An 18,963-nucleotide genomic window follows, 5' to 3' on the forward strand; every position below is an offset into this window, starting at 1 on the left:
GCATTTAGTGGGGGACTTGCAGTAAAGGAGTGCTAGGAAATTTCCCTACTTCTTATTCTGTTGCATATGTTGAAGAGTAGGGTCATTCAGTAGAAGACAGACCAGTAAGAGTGTAATTCTTCCCTCTCCCCAACATTTCTGTGAGTCAGTGTTAAATTTTTTCACTTAAAAGGAATCATTTGAGGGCTGGAGGAATTGCTAAAGTAAATAGAAAGACTTTGAGAATGACCTTTCACTTTCTAAGCAGGAGGGTACCTTGTGAGATATTTTTCAGCTGTTTTCTTCTATGTACTTTTTACTTCATATTTTTTTATATCTGTGCTTCAGGAATCTCATATTAGATCTCATAGGCACAGTCTCAAGGATGGGGGAAGAAACTTGTGATTGGAGCTTTCTGACTGAAGAGCTTTTTCATTCACTTTTAATGAGCCTATTTTCAGTTGGTCTTAGGCTGAGTGATTTATGTAACAAGAGACACTTCTAAAACTGCCTCTCATTCCTTCGAGCTTAGTTCTTATCAGTAATAAAGTGGCTCGTTTTGCAGTCATCTGTCATCCAGTGGGAAAAATAATGATCTGGGTTTCTCAACAGGAAAAACCTTTGAGCTGGTTTTTAAACCAGGAAACAAAAGCAAAGAAAAAGCCCCCCCAAACAAAACCAAAAACAAACAAGCAAACAAAAAACTGCACCAAAACAGAGTACAGCCTAACACTTTCATTTTGTTTAGCTGTTTAAAAAGATTTGTACATCCTAATAAGTACATAAGAAATACATTCTGATGTCCATTCTGTATTTTGATCATGGCTTTTGTTCATGATAATTTATTCTCAGTAAAGTTCAGAATTTTATTGCCTCTTTTCTGTCAGTGTATGCTGGTGTGTGATTTCAGGCTGAAACTAGTTTTAATTTCAGCCTCCAAACACTGACCTTATTAATTTGACAAACAGCCCACAAGACAGCCAATCTGTAATGCAAGCCCTTTTTGTTGCTGCTGTAAGTGCAATTTAATTTATTTTCTGGCTGCAGTCTTTTGTTAAAATCTCAACCTGGACATACATGCAAATGTTTTAGAAATGTCTCTAAGGGAAAATACTCTTAATCCACAAATTGCAGTTGTCTAACAGTGCCTTGTTCCTCTGACATCCAGAGGGTGCACTCAAAGGTCCTTAATTACCTGACTGACATTGTCACTGAAACAGAACTATTTGTCTCGCCAAGTACTCTGTTGATGGAAGATTTCTATATTTGAAAGTTGTCAGCAGCCAGGAGGTAGCACTAGGGAGCTGATGTGCATCAGAGCCCAGCCAGGCTGGTGGGAGCCACTGCTCAGAGCCCTCTGAGCTGGCAGCACCCAGCCCAAAGCAGGTGTGGAGTTGCTGTTGGCAGAAACGTGGCTGTGATGAGATGCAGCTGGTAGAGACAAGGGGTGCTGGTGTGTGCAGTTACTGACAGTCTCTTTCAGGTCTGGTGATGGGTGTCTGTGTCAGGTTTGTGAAGTGCCTGCTGTTTCTGTTCCCTTCATTAGAAGTTGCAAACCCTTTTCTCTAATGCTGGAAGTTCTGTAGGGTTCTAAGCTTAGCAGCATGAACTCGACACCCCAGCCTTTGAGTCCAGTGTTACTCCAAGCTAAAATCCAATGGCTATTTCTAGACAGCTGCTGACCTGCTCTTTGCCTCCCTGGCATTCTCCTGTCATGAATTTTACTCGTGCCTTTTTAAAGCCTGCTGAAGCCCAGTCCTGCTCTCAAACTCCTCCTGTGGCTTTTTAGTAGGAAGAGGAGCAGCTGTGCTTTTGTTCTTGTGCTTTTACTGATTGTGACCTGCTTGCTCTTCTAAATTCTCCCTGCTTTTAACAAGAGCTCTCATTTCACAGGTGACCCATGGCTGCAGATAACTCTATACAACAGTTGCTCCTATGAAACAGCTGGCCCTGGTGACTTGCTACATCACACAACAATTCTTCCTGTCCTAGCCTGCAGCAGATAAAACCTTCACAATATTTTTAAACTGTGCAAATCCTTTAAATACTGAAACATTTCCAGATGGGACTCTTGGATATTCTGCCCTCTTGAAGGCTCCTGATGAAATCTGCTAAGGAGATTGCTGTATTGAAATAGTTAAACCTTTTAATTTCTGAAAGTTTTTAAGATTAGCTAATCAACTTCTTATTTCAGCCTTTGATCTGAGGTTCAGAATGCCAGACCAAAAGAGGTAGGCAAATCTTAGTTCTCTACCAAGGAGTTAGGACATGTTGTTCTGCTTCTGCTGCGTTAATCTCTGATCTGGCTCCTCCTAATTCCAGTGGAGAGTTATGATCAAAGCATAAACCACAGGTCCTTAGAAATCTTTGTGTTTATGTTGAATTATTTTCTTGGGAGAGAGATACGCTGTTTTTAATTCATCTGGAGGGGTTTTGATTTTATTTGTAGAAACACAGCTTCATTTCAAACAATTAAGGATTGGATAAGTCAGAAGCAAGGGATGGAAGGGATTGTACATGATTACAGATTGCAATGTGTGTAGGTACATTGCCACTTCTAACTGTAATAAGAAAAGCATGAAAAATTAGTCTTCAGATTTTCTCCTATGAATGTCTTGATCACAACAGCAATAGGCTGTTTTGTTCCCTTCATTGTATTATCTTGTTTTCTGCCCTAATATTTCCATATTTCTTCTGCATCCATGCCCTGGGGGGAAGGAGGAAAGAAGTGAATGTTTCCTTAGCTTTCCTCTGAGGAGGTTTAACCAGGGTTAATGTCTTTTCCTTTGTTTTGTATAACTTGTTTCCTTTACTTTGCTACTCTCTAGCTGTATCTGTATTCCTCAGTCCCAGGAGTACTGAATCCAAACAGTTCTTCCTTCTTATGCATTTTCTTCATCTGTTTGCCAGAGACTGACAAGGTGCAGATTTAATTCTTGGCTCTAATGACAACCAGGCTCATTGAAACCACTGGCTAATGCTGAGATGTCTTGAAAGAAGCAGCAGTGAATCTGCCAACTCTCCCTTCTCAAAGGTTCAGCCTGTTCAGCATCAGTGTTTGTCAGGTTTGGGGCAGATTTTGGTTCTCACAAAGTTGTGGTGATTCCCCAACATTGCTTCCAAGCCTATTTCTGTCAGGCCTCTAAATGGCCAATCAGTGCAGTTAGTGTAACTTGCTTTTTTTTGTTGTTGTTGTTGTTTTTTCCAGGTTGGAAGTTAGAGAATTAAATTTTCCCATTCTGCTTCCCAGACAAAGTGAAATGAGGAGTTTTCTTTGCATTTAACTTAAAGTGTATCTTGGTTCTGTTACCTAAGTTATAATGTAACATGCAAGATATAGTTCCCATAGCAACCAGCTCTGCTGTACATTTTTTTTGTTCCTCTGGGGGCATGTAAAATTCCAGCTGGAATATTCCTGCATTTATCTATAATCTTGTTCCAAACAAGCTTTCCTTTCTGCTCAGGTTTTCATGCCCTTCTCTGCTTCAGCCCCAGCGTGCTGAAGCACTAAGCAGTGTCACTGATGACTGTGGATGTTTCTTCCTCTGCTGAGGAGAAACGTCAGAAACAGGCTTCCTAAATGCCATTCCACAGGCTTGCTGGTGTAGGTGAGGTCAAGGAATCATGCTCTGGATTTGGAACAGGAAGCCTCAGTGTTTGTGGTGGTTTGCTGTTGAAAGTAAATCAGTATAACAATTAGGACTTCTTGCCCCGAGGGTGTGATTACACAGAAGTTTTCTTCAGCAGCAAAGCTGGTTTAAGGAGTTCCAGGCTCTCTGGTCTCCACCCTGCCTGGAAAACTGGATTTCTAGTTACTGCAGTGATCCCATTTTATAGTATAGCTTTCTAAGTGATGCAGGGGCACAACAGTGAGGTGATGAACCCTGGAACTTTAATCTCATTTTGTCACCATAGGTAGCCTGGTATCTTTGTTAATTCACACAATTAATGGTATTGAAAAAGTCAGTTTTACTGGATATGCACGGGGTGCAAGTCAGGACTACTTTTGCTGGGATCCAAGACTGTCCATTGCAAGTGGTCTGCCTGGTGTCAATATCCAAAACCTGAATATCCTTCTTTTACAAGTAGTTACAGGTTGGGCTCTCTCAGCTGGGGGTAAGTCTGTGTAGAGGTTCCTTCTGACTCTGCTGTGTGAGAAGCTACTGCATTAGCAGCTTTTGGAGCAAACTGGGGAGCTTGTGAGTTGGAGCAGGAAACCACTTCCCTCTCAACTGCTGTACAGTTTGCACTGAGAGCTTGCTCTTTACTAAGGAGGTGCATTTCCATGGCCATTGGTGTCAGAGTACAGAGACACTTGGATGATGAATGACAAGTCATGCTAAATGCTTTATCAGATTGCACAGTATCTCTGTAGGCTTCCTGTTGATCTGCTGCACAGTGTATATTTGATGGGCAGGAATTTGTTTTAGCTGCATTTTTTCCATATCTATCACTAAATGTTGTCTCCTTTCCTTTGTTTTCTATTGGGCTTTGAGATCAGTTGCTCATCACCAGCTTTCTTTAAACATCCTTGTTAATGACAGCATTATTTATATTTAAGGTTAGACTCCAGTTCTGACCCTTTTCTCTGTGTCTTGTTTTGTCTTTTCTTGGTATGTGGCCCTTCTGGGCTTGGAAGAGCTTTCTAGTCAGCCTCAGCCAAACTTCATTTCTTTTTTATATCTTTCTCTGACTTAAGATTCAACTTCCTGTACTTTGGGTCTATACTTGCTACTTGAGAATTTTAATGAGAAAAATAATGAGGGAGTTGTTGAAATCAAACATAATGCCATGTATAATACACACCAGAGTGCTTCATAGCATTATCTAAAATAGAGGTTTTATTTTACGGAGGAGTCAAAGATATTTTTTTTTCTTTACTGGAGACACTGTAGTGGATTTGTTTTCTCCTTGAAAATCTTGTAACTGTTAATACAGAGCAAGATACCTCATTTCTAGTGTCAACCTCCTCCTCTGGCCATTAGGTTCTGTCTTCAAGTAAGATTGAGGAGTTTGCACGTGGAGCACAAATCCATAGTGAAACTGCATTTAAGCAGAGATCCAGCTGTGTTTGGATGTGCTCTCTCTTCCCCAGTTACTCCTGAACTGGTTTGAGGCTGGCTCAGAAGCTGGCAGTCTCAGCAGTCATGCTGGTATTTCCCAGCAGTGTGGTCAGTTTGTTAAGCACATCCTCTGGTATGGTTTAGACCCTGGTTCCAGTTGAGCTGGATTAGTTTTCCAGTTAATTTTAGCAGTTATGGTATTGCTGGATTGGGAGCAGGCCACTGTGCAAAAGTCATTTCCCCCTTTCCTCATCTCTTGGTCCAGTATAATGGAGTTGGTGTGGGAATTTGTATCCTAAACAGTGGAGGTCTTACCCCCTAGTGAGTGTGCTACACACTAACTGAGACCTCTGGCATCAACTTTGCATGGAATTGATCAGCCTCATGCTGCAGTCCAATCCTGGCCTTCTAGCAGGAGGTGTTTTCCCTGACAGTGAAATTCCCATGACTTCTCCCTTCAAAGCAGCTCCTACCTTGGCTGTGGGCTTCTCTTTGGGGATTTGGTTATTCTGTTGCTCCATGCCAGGCTTCCTGAGCCAGAATGCTGGAACAGTGTGTGGAGCAGTGCTGGGAAATGCAGCTTGGCTTTGTTCTGTGTATTCCCTGGTGCTGAGCTTAATGAAGTTGCAGTTGAGTTGTGAGTCAGAGCCAACTCCCAAACTTAGTGATTTGTGAGTTGGAAAAATCACAGTTTCATGGTGCTGTGGTGCCAGTGGGCAAACCCTGAGCAGGCAAAGGGGGATGGTCCTAAGAACACTTTTTCCAGCAGAAGGGTGGTTCTTGGATGCTTCTCAGCTGTTTCCTGAGAAGCAATCCAAGCATTTTGCTGATCCCTTTTTGCTGTTCTTCTTTCTGCAGGGGACTGGCAAATTCCCCCACTTCTATGAACATCTCAATGTGAAAGTGGTTTTAAAATAAATGTGCTTAAAAAGTGTCAGGCAGGACTGGGAGCAGATATAGCCTGGGTGTGAATCAGCCTTTTCACAACCAGGGCTGGCTCTGTGCATGCCCTCTTGTCTGTCTACCCTCCACCCCCCTTTCAGGGTTAAATACAACCTCTAACTTGGCTAAATAGAGGATTTTTTGACCAAATGAATTTGAGCACCATATGATCTGCCTCCTCATGTTCCCTGAGCCCTTTGCAGGAGAAGGGAAATGTTTGTGAACCAAGTCTGCTAACGGAGTCGTGGGTGGAAAGAGGACAAAACGAGTACGTGAAGAACCACATATTTTCACTGGACTTCTAAAACAAGTGACAGTTTGTTCTCCAGATTAAGGCACATTTCAGAGGAAAAACCTGAACAGCGGATGTGGAGAGGCTTCTTTGGTGGGATATTTTTCATGTCACAGAAATTCTTGTCCAGAATAAGAAGCCTCAAAGTTTGTTAGCATGTACTCTTTAAATGTGAAAACATGATAGGCTGACGGCCAGGTGAGTCCTTATGACACCCAACAGAAGATGCTTTTCTCAGGACATAAAGGTGAGATTTCAGTGGAGGGGTCCATCTCCAATATCTGAAATCTTAGCTCTCTTCAGTAAAGATATTCTTGCACGGATGCAGGTAGTCCAACATATGTCAAAACAACCTGAATTATGTCTGGGTGGAACCTTTGGGTAAGACCCATGTCAAAATTCACCAAACATGAGTGTGTTTCTCTGCTTGGGTGGGGTGAAGGAAGGCTGAACACTGAGTATTCTTGCATAAAATGTTGGGGCAATGTTATGTAACTTCATTTCTGTTTTTTTTTTTTTTTTCCTCTGGGTTCTTTTTCTATTTTTGTTTGAGTCTTCTGTGTTAAGATTGTATCATCTGCAAATATCTTGAACTAAACAAAGATTTTTTGGTAAGAGCAAGCTGAAAGTGCTGTTCAGGGCAACAAATTTATCTCAAAATTTATTTCCACTGGGTTTCCTGCATGTATTGGTGTCCAGGTGAAGCTGGTGCCAGTGGGCCAGTGAAGATGGAAAGTGAGAAATAGTAGCTCTGCAGCTAGCTTTTGGATGAGCTCAGCATATTCTGCTTTGCACCAACCAAGGGACACTGTGCACCCATGTAATTGTTTCCTGTGCAGTTTGAATTGTGCAAAATGAGCTTTTCCACATGGTATTTGTATTCGAACCTTGCAGCTTCTGCTTTTGTAGGAGAGTCCAAAAGGAAACTACTCTTTTAAGTGAAAACTGATTTGCAGATCAGTTTTAATTTCTAGGCCAAAATCAACTGATTTTGGCCTAGAAATTAAATTGGGATAGTTGATAAAATGAATATTAAAGAGGAAGGGGTTTTGGTCTTCTTGAACCTGGTGAGAAGAAAATCAAACTAAAAACCTCTTTTGTATTTTTCACTTGCTTCAGGAATTTACAAGGTGAAACTTCTAATTCTTGCATGGGCCAAATTCATGAGAGTTTCTGTTCTTAAATCCAAAAATAATTTTCTCTTACTTACTTTTGATTGTAAGAAGAATTAACTTCTCTAAACTTTTCTAAAACTGAGCCCAGCTTCTCTAAACTAGCTGAGTTAGTACTGGGATGTTCTTGCCCTGTAAGTTTCCTGTTCAAAGACAAACAAAGCTGCAATTTGTGCTCTCCAGTTGTGCCTGCTTTTCTCATTCTTTAGGAACTTCCCAGTACTGCTGACATTGCTTTGTAAAAACCCTACTAGTCCCTATCCAGCCATTAAACCATAGAAACACAAGTTTGAAGGGGCTAAATGGCACAGGCTTTGGAAAAGAGGCTTAGCCAGCCCATGCTGGAGCAATAAAAAGTTCTGAGAAGTATCTTCAGTCCAGATGCAAATACAAAGAGGGCAGTAGGCAGTGTCTATGGAAAGTAGGGCCTTGCACAAGAGGCCTGGTGCGAGTCACTGGTTCCGTTTATTCCTGGGTGCAGTTTGAAGAAGTGGTTTGCTCTCTAAAGCCTGGTTTGTCATGGAAGATGATGTAATTCACACCATGCATGGGAGAGAGACTAAACATGCTTCTAGGGAAGGATCTAAGCTATTCCAGTATTGTACACAGTGAAGAGGGGACTTATTGTCAGAACTCTGTCTCATTTCTTCTCATTTGATGATTTCCACTTTTTTTTTTGCTGTTAGGGTTGTACCAGCCCTTAACAGATGAGATTTTTCCTGATGTTCCTCTGCACAGAATTTGTAGGAGCTGAAAATGAGTGCCTAATTTTATCAAGCTTGTTGCCTTCACCTTGAGTCCTGGCAGCCCCCTGCTTTTTCCATTTCCCCCTTCAGCTTCTCCAGTACTCAGCACTAAGCCAGCTGTAGCATCAGTATCTACTTAAAAACCTTCCAAGTGTCATGTGTGTGTACATTTTACACTTTGGCTTGTTCAAATAACTTCTCAGTTAGTTACTTGTGTTCACAGGGGTTTTACAGCCCCCCTTGAGGCTCTGCCCCCAGGGGTGCATTGTTGTCTCTGCTTTCCTGCAGCAAAAGCTTCATCTTCTGACACTGATCCTGACCACCATCAGTGAATTTCTTGTATATTAAACAACGATAAATTACACTTAACTGTGAATCAGTTCTTCTAGTTTAAACTAAGATGCTTAACTCTTCTCTAGGCTCTGTTTTGGATATTATCAAGCACATTGTGGCCAAAGGAGAACACAAGACTGGTGTCCTGGATGAAGCCTGTATAGCCACAATCCTTAAGGAGGTGCTGGAGGGACTGGACTACCTGCATAAAAATGGGCAAATCCACAGGTATTTTATGTTTTTCTCACTTTGTCATAAAATGTTATTGAAACAGAGTTGCTGAGCACAGAGTCTCATCTCATAACTTGCTGAGGGCATAAAGAGAGGAAAGTAAAGGTAGGAGCTTTATTAAAATGCAGAATTCAAATGTTTGTATTCTATATACTATGTCTATAGTCAATGACTAAGCCAAATTTGGGTAAATTTTGGGGTGTTGAAAGTTCTAATGTAGGGAATCTCTTTCTAAATGTCAACATTCAGCTGCAAAGTGTAGTTGATGGAAAGCTGGAAAACTTCCACTGGCTTTGTTTCTTGCAGAGCTACAAATTACCAAGAGCACTGTGTAGGCATAGTTGAGCAATTTAATAAAAAGTCCTTCCAGCTCTGTTTTTTTGTTTGTTTTTTTTTTTTTTTTTGAGGTTAACTGCAAGATCAACATAATGAAATTTGAATTTGAGAAATTTTATATTAAAAAAAAAAAAGGAAATAAAAATAATGGAAAAACTTCTGTAGGCAAAACCCAGTTAACTAATGGCCTGTGATTTGACAGATCACTGAAATTCATGGGTTTCTATGCTGGTGTTTGTCTGGATGTGTTTTGAAATCACATTTTCCTCTCTCCTGGTGTCAAGGTGTGGTGTAGTTCAGTAGAAGATGCTGGTCTGTTCTCTGTTAAAAAGACTGAGATTTGCAATCCTAAATATGTGCTGAAAATAGAATATACTGCTTGTGGGTAATATACACAATCCCAGCCACTGCTACTGGAACAGCCTCTACTCTCTTGGGAATTTAGTGAGCTTGGCTCTCCTCTAGTACAATGCCATTATAAGCATTGCTGCTGCTGTGCTGGAGTAAGTTTCTGTCCTCTTATAGCTGCACAAGAAGAGGTAGTTTTTTTGCCAAAATGTTATTTAAATTAGAAAATACAAGACATATTCATAGTTTCAATCAAACTGACCGTCTTTTGTAGGTTATTTTAGATTAAAAGGAAAGAAACAGATGGAAATTATTCAGGTGGAATTCTTCTCCCTGAAAGAAGTCTCAAATTTCATTTTCCAGTCTCAACTAAAATTCTGATTTAACAAGAATCATTATCTTCATTGGAGAAAGTTTTGATTTCATAGCTGATTGTTTGTTGCTTAACTTTTTTTTTTTTGAGATAAGACTTGAGGCAGCTCTGGGTATTTAGAGTAAAGTAATAAACCAACTTACTAGCCAATTACATGGTAGTAAATTTTCACTCAGCCATAAGTAATTGATAGAGCTGTGTTCATCTGTGGCCTGCAGTAGGTTTGCTTGGCTGATTTAGTTATCTTCTGGTCTAGTGAAATTGAAATATATATGTTAAAGCAGCAGAAACCTGTGAAATCTCAGTTTCTTGGAAGATACTGCATAATGTTTCCTGTATTGCAGAGAGGTGGTTCTCCATTTGGCTGGCTGGAATGGAAAAGTAAAACTAGTAAATGTGGTAAAGATTAGAGATAATAAATTTATGTGTGTGGTGTGGGGGTTTTTTTTACTGCATTCAGCAAAAATACCATGCTCACAAAATTCAAACTGCTGGTCTAAACAAAATATGATTCATATTGAATCATTTGGAAGTGAACTGGATCAAACCTGCTGTGACCATTCTCATCCTGTTCATCGAAGCATTTTGTACAAACTTCAGCAAAGAAATCAGAGCTGTGTCATTGCTGCAGCTTAAGGTTGTGGTTATGCATCAACCCCTTTGCATGTGTAATTGTGTAATATTTTATCATAGAAAAATGATTTGGATTATCTCATTTATTTGGATTATCTCATTGTGCTGGGCACAGTGGTCTGGGAAATTTGGAGAAGTGGGATACAGAAGGAAAGTTGTGTGGTTTCCTACCTGTGATACAAAGCTGTTTGGGCTGTTGGCAGAAGGCAAGCTGACAAGCCTTTGAGGGATGAAACGTGTTTCCTTAATGGAGTTCATCATGCTGTGTTCCATTTTATCCAGATGTGTGTGTGCTGCTGAGGAAAACACAGTTTAAAGTTGTAGTGCAGCTGGGACCTTTCCTCAGCTGTAGGAATATCTATATGGTTTTCTCATTTTGCTTAATGCTAGGGGTCATAATACTGGTCATGCCTGATGGGAAAGGCAGGTGGAAATCTTGCAGCCATGCCTGAGATGCTCTCAGAGGAAGTGTTTAAAATAACTGAACTTTGGTCCCCTGGGTCAGCTTAAAGTATCTGGCTCTAAAGGAAAGCACGTCAAGTGATGGCTGAACTGCAAATATTCTATCTGTAGTGTGGGGCAGCTGTACTTAGGGTGAACTTTAGGCCAGAGTAGGATCAGCTGTGAAGGGTCAAAATTGAAGGGCTTTAGTTAAGACCTGGAACAGCCAGCCCAAAGCAAGTAGCCATCCAGCAGAAAAAATGTTCAGCTGGTTACACTAAATCTCCAAACTCTGCTTATATTACGCCTTGGAGAAAATGACTTGATAAAATTAGAGACACAGTATGAGAGAATGACTGCAATTAGCACATCCGCAGTTGGACAGGCAGGCCAGTGGCACAGCCCAAACGATGAATGTTGGGTCCCAAATGTAATTTTGTGGGCATTGTAGACCAGAAGTGGGGCTGTAAATCACCAGTGAGATCAGAGAGCATATTTCTGTCAGTGGAGCTGCTCAATACTTCTAAATTATGCATAATCTTAAATGGGTAAATGAAGTTAACACGTGAAAAATTGACTTAATGAAATTTTGCTGCTGCTGATTCTTGCTCTGCCTATGCCTGCCTTGAACTTAATGCCATTTCCAATTAAGGTTTGGGGAGTTGTCTTGGTGTGGAAGTGCAAATCCCTGCTTTGGACAGGAGAGGAGTTTGTCAGTATTCTCTAGAGGAGATTAGAAAGCCAAATATCTACTGAAGGCTTAAATTGTAATTTTTTCTTGTTTACTTTCCTAATTAACCGCCAGAGCAAGTCTGAAACTTGAATAGACGCCATTGTTCAGGAATAAATGCTGAAGTCTCCCACATTGCCCAAAGTGATGGTTTTTTGCTTTCATCTTGCAAGGGCTGATGGGAAGTGTCTGAGGCCTTATGGCAAAGACAAAGGAGAAGACAAAATCAGTTTTATTTTCATGAACACTCTAGACCACAGTAACAATTGATTACAAATGGTCCCCATCTTCCTCCAAAATCACCAGTGCCAGCCTTATCTGGGAGTTGGCAGCTCCCTGCCTTCACTGCCCTGTCCCTGTCCCCTCTCCCGTGCCAGCTGCTACTGTCCCTGTTGTGGTTTCCTGCATAGCACAGTGATCCCAAGGAGGATTTGAAATCCCAGTGATCCGGCTCATGTTCAGTGAGTTAAGTGCCTGGGCAGCAGCCAGAGCACTGGGGACAGAGGGCCACACTCGGAAGCCCTGGGTGAAGCTGTCCTGCAGGAATCTGCTCGGGCACATTTCTTTATGGCAGTCAAACAAGACTGACAGTGCTGTCAGGGGTCGTTGCCAGGCTAATCTGGGCTGGGTGACACTCAGGGTATGTTGTACCTCTTCCCCATTTAGACTCCGATTCCTCTGTGTGTTTGGGGATTAGCAGGAGTTTGATGAATGACTTAGAAATAAAACTAAAGCAAAACCAACCCAAGAGGTTTTATTGCTTGAAAAGATTTATTGGAGGGAACTTCAAGGCTTTTTTTTCAGGTGGTGCTGCGTATGGCAGGCTGACAAATGAATCATGCTGATTAACTGTTACAAGGTCTCTCTGTCTTTCTCCCTATTTTTATCTCTGAGCTTATCTTGTGTTCATGATTAGCTGTTGTGTAACTGAATATTTTAGTTAGTCCAGGTGAAATAATACACTGCTTAAATATAACCAGATTCTCCTATTGCAGCACAATAAATGTGATACTGTCCTGGTTTTTTGTAAAAACAAAAAAAAAAAAAAGCCTGGGAAGTGGTTTAGAGTTGCATGCACTTGAACTATTGGCATGGCATAATCCAGCTATTAGTTTGTTTGCTGCTCTACTTCTCACAGAGTGAGAGGAGCAGCAACATGTTTTATATGCTGAATTAGATCAGCCTGTGCTGCCACACAAAATATGTTTGGGGTGTTTTTGGTGTCTTTTCAAAACCAGAATGTGAGCAGCAGGGTGCTGGGACAGCTGTTTGAATGTGGCTTTGAAGAGACCCTGAAAACAATATTCTTGCTGTGCTTTTATGCCAGATAAGTTCTTTTTTTTGGGGGGGTGGGGGAATCTTAGCATGATTTTGAAAGGGAATCAAAGTTTAATTCTTTGCCTCTTTACCCAACTAAGAGTAAATAACTTCTGAAAAATGGGCATCTGTCTATCTGCACATGCACATCACCAATACTTGCATGTGGGATTTTTGCAGGAGCTCACCTCCAGTTGCAAGTTTTTGATTTAAGATGAAGGAGCTAATGGATGTATTTCGGCAGAACTTGGCTGTCCTACAGGATTCAAGTTTAATTTTCATGTAGCTGATTAATGCATTGATAGCTGTGCTGGCAGGTATTGTGGTTAAACTGGATTCCAGTATGCCTCTGAAATAGTGTACGTTCATGTTTCTGTAGGAATACTGTGGGAGAACGTCAAGCCCTCCTCTCTGCAGTGCTGTGATCTTGCTTTGGGGAATGTGTTTTAGAAGTGAACTTTAGTAGGGGAGTATTGAGGAATGGATAACAGGATGCAGAGCCTTTCCACCTCTACTTGCCAGTTTGTTTTTCAGTCAGGACGTCAGTAATTTGAAAGTTGGCTATTGCTTAGCAGTGCAATTTTTTATTCAGAGAGGTGTACTTTTGTCTCTTCTCTCTTATAGTATGGAATGGGTAGAAATTAACTTCAGAGCTGGTAGTTAAAAGAAATTCTGGAGGTTTAATTTGTAAATAACTCAGAAGCCAGAAGAACAGAAATATTATCTCATGTGTCTTGGTAGGAAGGAGGAAAAGAGGCTGCTCTAGATTGAACTGGGTGGTTTGTTCCCCAAATAAACACCTTGCTGTGCAGTGTCAAGGGCCCAAGGACCACTGAACCCTGTCTCTGTACAGTCAGACTGGGGTGTATTGTGGTGGTTTGGCAAACCAGCATGCTTTCCTGGTGGCTGTTTCTTCCACTGCATCATCCAGAAATCCATTGTTTAAAAAAAAGAAACTTCCCTGTGGTTGCGGAGAGATAATATAAACCAGATGTAATCCCAAATCTGCAGACAGCCAGAAACAATAACTCCTGTGGAGACACTTCTCCTCAAAGTGAATAAAGACAGTCTTTTCTCTGAAGTCTAAAAAACCTGGGATTTCAACCTCTGATGGTAAAATATCATTGCTGCAGAAATCACAGGGGTGCTGGGGGCCCTGCAGCAGCTCCAGATGATGCCCCAACTCTTGGGAACTCCCTGCAGTACAGTGGTGCAGGTGGGCTCCAGGGTGATGCCTGAAGGTGTGGCTGCTGCAGTCAGGTATTTGTCCCCCTGTCATTTCCCTCACTCCCAGGAGCTTCCTCTAAATTTTCTCACTGGGTGACCTGAAGTTACTCAAAGTAGCTTTGGGTTAGTCCAAAGGAAAACCCAACTGTTTGGTAGAACAACTCTGGCCTTTTATAAAAGGGAGAGGAGTTTTTAGGTTTTTCTCTTTGCTTTGCTACATGGAGATGAGAAGCAGGAAAAATATGATTAAGAGTGGGGTAATAGAGGTTGGGTGATCTCCTAAAGGTTCTACAGCAGTGACAGGTTTTGGTCAGTGATCCATGACTGAGTTGTACACTCAAGTAATGGTGGTTTCTAGCAATTCTCAATTTGTCAGGAGTATTTGATTTTGATGTGTTTCCAGGGAGGATAATCATTCACTGTCTGCTGCATTAAATGTATCAAATGAAAATGTAACAGACTCTTAGCTTTTACTCTGAAGAAACCCAATGCCATTCACAGGTGCGCAACACTGTTTGTGACATCTTTCTCATGTCACTGCCTGTGTCTGGTGTAGATTGCTGAGACTAGGTCACCCAATACAGGCTCTTGCAGCATCTCTCCAGCAGCAAAGTAATTGTTTAAATTGTCTTGTTCATCTGTTCTGCTGTGATGATACATGACATGAGTAGAACTCACTTCAAAAAGACAACTTTGGTAATTGTTCCCTGGTTTGATGCACCAGAATTTCTGGTCTTCGTAGATCCTAAAAGCTGCATATGTAGAGGTGCTTTAAACATTTATTCAGACTACTGCAGTCTTTTCATTCATGTCTTATGCTAAAGCAGGAGAAAAGGGCCACTTGCTAAATTTGTGTGGTAACACATTAAACACACTAGAAAATTTTGCAAGGCTGCATCAAAATTGTTTTTTTTATATTTACTAGATTGAATTATATCTTGCCTTGTGGAGTTCTAATAAAACTTTGATATTAAAAAGTGAATACTTTCAAAAACAAAAGTCAGGCAAAATCCACACACATTTAGGACAACAAACAAAGAACTGCCACAGAGAAATCTATCCCTTCATGGCAGCCTGGAAAGCATCACCAAGTGAGATTGGGAGTGCAGTGAGGACTTGTTTCCATTGTACAGATACCTGATTTTATAACTGCTTTCTCTATTTTATGGGGATAACTGGATGAAATAGAGGACTTTCTTCCTATGCTGGTCATGCTTAAAACTGTCACCTTACAGATTTTGGAGAAGGAAGTCTTTTTGGCAGGTTTCTTGTGAGCCCTGGCTGTCTTGCCTTCCTCCTGTTGTGTCACGTTGCAGACATGGCTGAGCAGGAGCTGTGGATGGCTTTGTAGATGGGGACAGCTCTTGGCTGCATGGGGAATGCCTTGGACCTTGTGTGTATAGAGATAGACTCACTGCTTCTCCAGAACAGGATGCTGACTGCCTTTGGGAAATTGAGGTCTTTTTCAGCTCCCCTATGTTAATTTTTTGGTGGCCTAATTTGATCCAGATTGGTTGTGTATTTGCCAGAATGCTTTCATCTTTCCATCATGGCAGGGAGCTGTGTGAATCACTGACATTCCTGGTCCTTCTGCTACCTGATGCAGCTTGTACTCAAACTGGGGTGATGTACACATGATAAATTTTTGGAAATTCCTATTTCTGAACACATTAGGAACATATTCTGATATACAGGAGATACTGCAGCATGGTGGTGTCACTGGTGTTGCCACGTGAAGCAAACCCATCTCCTTCCACATGAAAGAATTTGACATGAAATACTGAAATATGACCACCAATATGACCAAACTTGACAGTTTCCCTCTGTTACCAGTGACTAAGGCAGGGTGTCCCAAAAATATCTGGGCCTCCAGGGTTAGGGAGAGACCTTGTGACTCCACAGCTCACACGGCTGCTTTTCATGCAGCAGGTGTTAAAAGGTCTTTGTGCCTTGTCCCCACTGCAGTCCTTAGGAAGTAGGATCAGGAAATGGACAGGCTGAATAAATGCATTTGTGGAAACAATCCTGTTACATTTTTAGCTGCTGTTCAATGTATGAAAGCTTGATTTTAAAGCCTGCTGGGCAGAGTCCTTTCCTTATACAAGAGAAAAAACCTGAAGTTCTGACAGAGTAGGGGAAACTTTAAAAGTGGTGTATGAAGTTGCTGAAGGTTGCTAGAAGCATGGGTTTTTTGGCAAATCCTCCTTGCCATGAGCTGCTGTCACAGCAGTGATATGCTTTGGGGCAAATGTGTGAAGCAAAGGCCTCATTTGCAGAAGGAAGAAGTGGTGCTGTGAGTTTTGGTATGGTTAGATCATCTCCATGTTGGGAGGCAGGCCTAGGTCAAGTGCTTGTAGCACTGTTTTCTGGCTGAAGGAGATGATATGTCTGAAACTATTTTTTAAGGGTTTGGACTTAGCTGGAGCAACTTGCCCCACATTGATGTGCACTTTAGGTTACTTGAGCCCTGCTGCTGGACTGGAGGCTTAGCCATGGAAGGGAGGTGGAGTCCAAGGCAGGCAGGATCTGTCCTTGAACCACACCTCCCTTTAATCCTCTGTTAGGCTTGAACCACGTGGGAAGACAAGGAATTAATGAGAGCACCAAACCATCAGAGACAAAGCTGGCACAGGAATGAGAAGTGTGAGCTGGACATAATTTGCTGTGATAAAGGAAAATTGCAGACTCTGTGATAATGGCAGCTGGGTGACAGACAGGGACACAGTGAGGGATGTGACACACTGCTGCCTGTCTCATTTCATAATAGAGGCTTGCACCAAGTTAGCCCAAGGTCTGCAACTCTCTCTGTACTGCCTCAGCATCTTCCCAGACCCTGGAGCTATTCAGACAACCAAGATGACAGTGAATTTCAGGCAGATCTCCTGCAGCTTGCTTTAGTGAGTCGTCCCTTGTCTGAGCTGCCAGAGTGACTTGACCTAAAAGAAATCCAATTTGAGTCACGGTTTCTTGGGCCCCAAACCCTCTACTTAAAGTAGCAGTCCACTTCTGCAGCACTGGGGGTCAAAAAATCGAGGGGGGTTGTACCTAGTAAGTGCATTGTGGAGCCTCTGATAGATATTTTATGTTTTTACAAGTGTAATGGGGGATTAATTTCTCATGCAGCCCTTGCTGTGGTTTCTATTTGCCTGTGCCAGGCGACAGGATGGAGTTATCTCTCCCAAGAGGTCTTCAGTGTGCTCAGAGTGATCTGCCTGGGTCTTCTGGGTAGGGTAGGGAGAAAACAAGTACTTGCTGTACTCTTAAAGCTCTCTGTGATGGAAGCTGACAGTCCATTCCAGTGGGCTTTGTCTTCACATGGCTCTGTTTGCAAAGCCACAGTCTGTCAGTCACTTCTGCCTTTCAGAGCTTTGCTTCAGACTGCTTAAAAAGAAAAATGATTTTAAAGTTCCTGGTAACATTGGATTATTCATCTAAGTTTCTCCAGCCGTTAAAATGATAATTCAAAAGCCTTTAATTATTCCCACCTATGTAGCCCCCATGAAGGTGTAGCTTCAAAAATGCTTCCACTGTTTTGAGTTTTGGAGTTAATTATGAGTTGCCTTGTGCTGCTGGCTCAGCTCCTGTGCGGAGGCCGTGGTCTTTTACCACAGCCCAGCAGCTGACAGAGCAGCTCAGAGAAGAGGGAAGCAGCAGTTGCTGTGCTTGCCTGATCCTGGGCAATAAAGCATGTCACTGGGCTGGTCCCCTGCTGAAATTTATGGCAGCCTGGCTGCTGCCGCTGGGCCCGGCTGCCAGTGGCCACGAGGACCTGCTGAGAGGGCTGTGGATGAGCAGGGATGAAGCAAGCTGTGGACTTGGCCCTCTCTTCCCTCCTCTTATGCTGGGCTCAGCAGGGAGTATGGAAGCTGCTCTGCCAGCTCTCTGCCGTTGGAAAACCTTCAAGCTCTGGGAGATGTTTCAGAGTGTGGCTCTGCAGTTCAGTACAGCACTGTAACAGGCAGTAATTGCAAGTCACCCAAGAGTTTGGGACTTTAGGTTCAACGCTGTGGCATGAAAATGTTAGTGCACACAGCTTTGCTGAGCAGGAGCAGGGACATGCTCATGTATAGCACTTCCAATACAATTGCCTTGAATGCCTTCTTCTATGCTGTACTGAACGTGCTGACATTTGAGGGGGTAAAAATACTGATCTGCCTGCATGCTGCAAGCCTAGTTTACATTTTGCAGCTCTAAATGGTAAAGCTCTTGCCTGTCACCAGCTTTTTATATCTTGGCTTGTAAGGCAAAGGGAAGAGGTGACATAGGTAACAGCATGTTATGGAAGGGAGAGGAATGTTTGATGGTGGAGGGGCAATAACACTCATTTGGTGTAAAATGTCACAGATTGCCTCATATTTAACTGTATGTAGAGATATTGTCCTGGAAGTATTTTACCAATTACTCAGAACAATGTCAACTCCAGCAATTGGTTGCATTCAACATAAATATTTTGAGTTATTCATTACCATTAAAAGAAAATAGTAATTGTTGCATCTTGCACCTTCTCTTTTTATAAATGAAACTTGGCAGGACCAACCATTCCTTTCTCGTGCCAAATTATGCACTATAGAGTTCAGTCCATGAAAATTTATTGTTGCAGTTGATGTAAATTGCATCTAATGGGCAAATGACTCACGGCTGTGCTTACAGCCAGCTTTGTGTTCTAAAGGCACATGCCAGCAGGTTGGAAGTAGAGGCAGAGTAAACAGGGCTTATCTGTTTCCCCTCTCCTGTGACAGTTTTCTTCTCACTGCTGGGCTGCAGAGCTCCTGGGGTGACACTCTTTGCTCAGGTCCCTTC

General features: G+C 42.0%; 1 protein-coding gene across 2 annotated transcripts in view; it reads left to right on the top strand.

Moving 5' to 3' along the window:
• The window catches only part of OXSR1 (oxidative stress responsive kinase 1), an 87,392-nt gene that overhangs the window by 30,652 nt on the left and 37,777 nt on the right, over nucleotides 1–18,963 (top strand). For both annotated transcript variants that reach the window (XM_050971075.1, XM_009085778.4), the window contains exon 4: nucleotides 8,614–8,755. In XM_050971075.1, coding sequence (XP_050827032.1) covers nucleotides 8,614–8,755 — 142 coding nt within the window. The remainder of the gene's footprint in view (nucleotides 1–8,613; nucleotides 8,756–18,963) is intronic.

This window comes from Serinus canaria, chromosome 2 (assembly GCF_022539315.1).
Source record: "Serinus canaria isolate serCan28SL12 chromosome 2, serCan2020, whole genome shotgun sequence".
NCBI classification, from domain to species: domain Eukaryota; kingdom Metazoa; phylum Chordata; class Aves; order Passeriformes; family Fringillidae; genus Serinus; species Serinus canaria.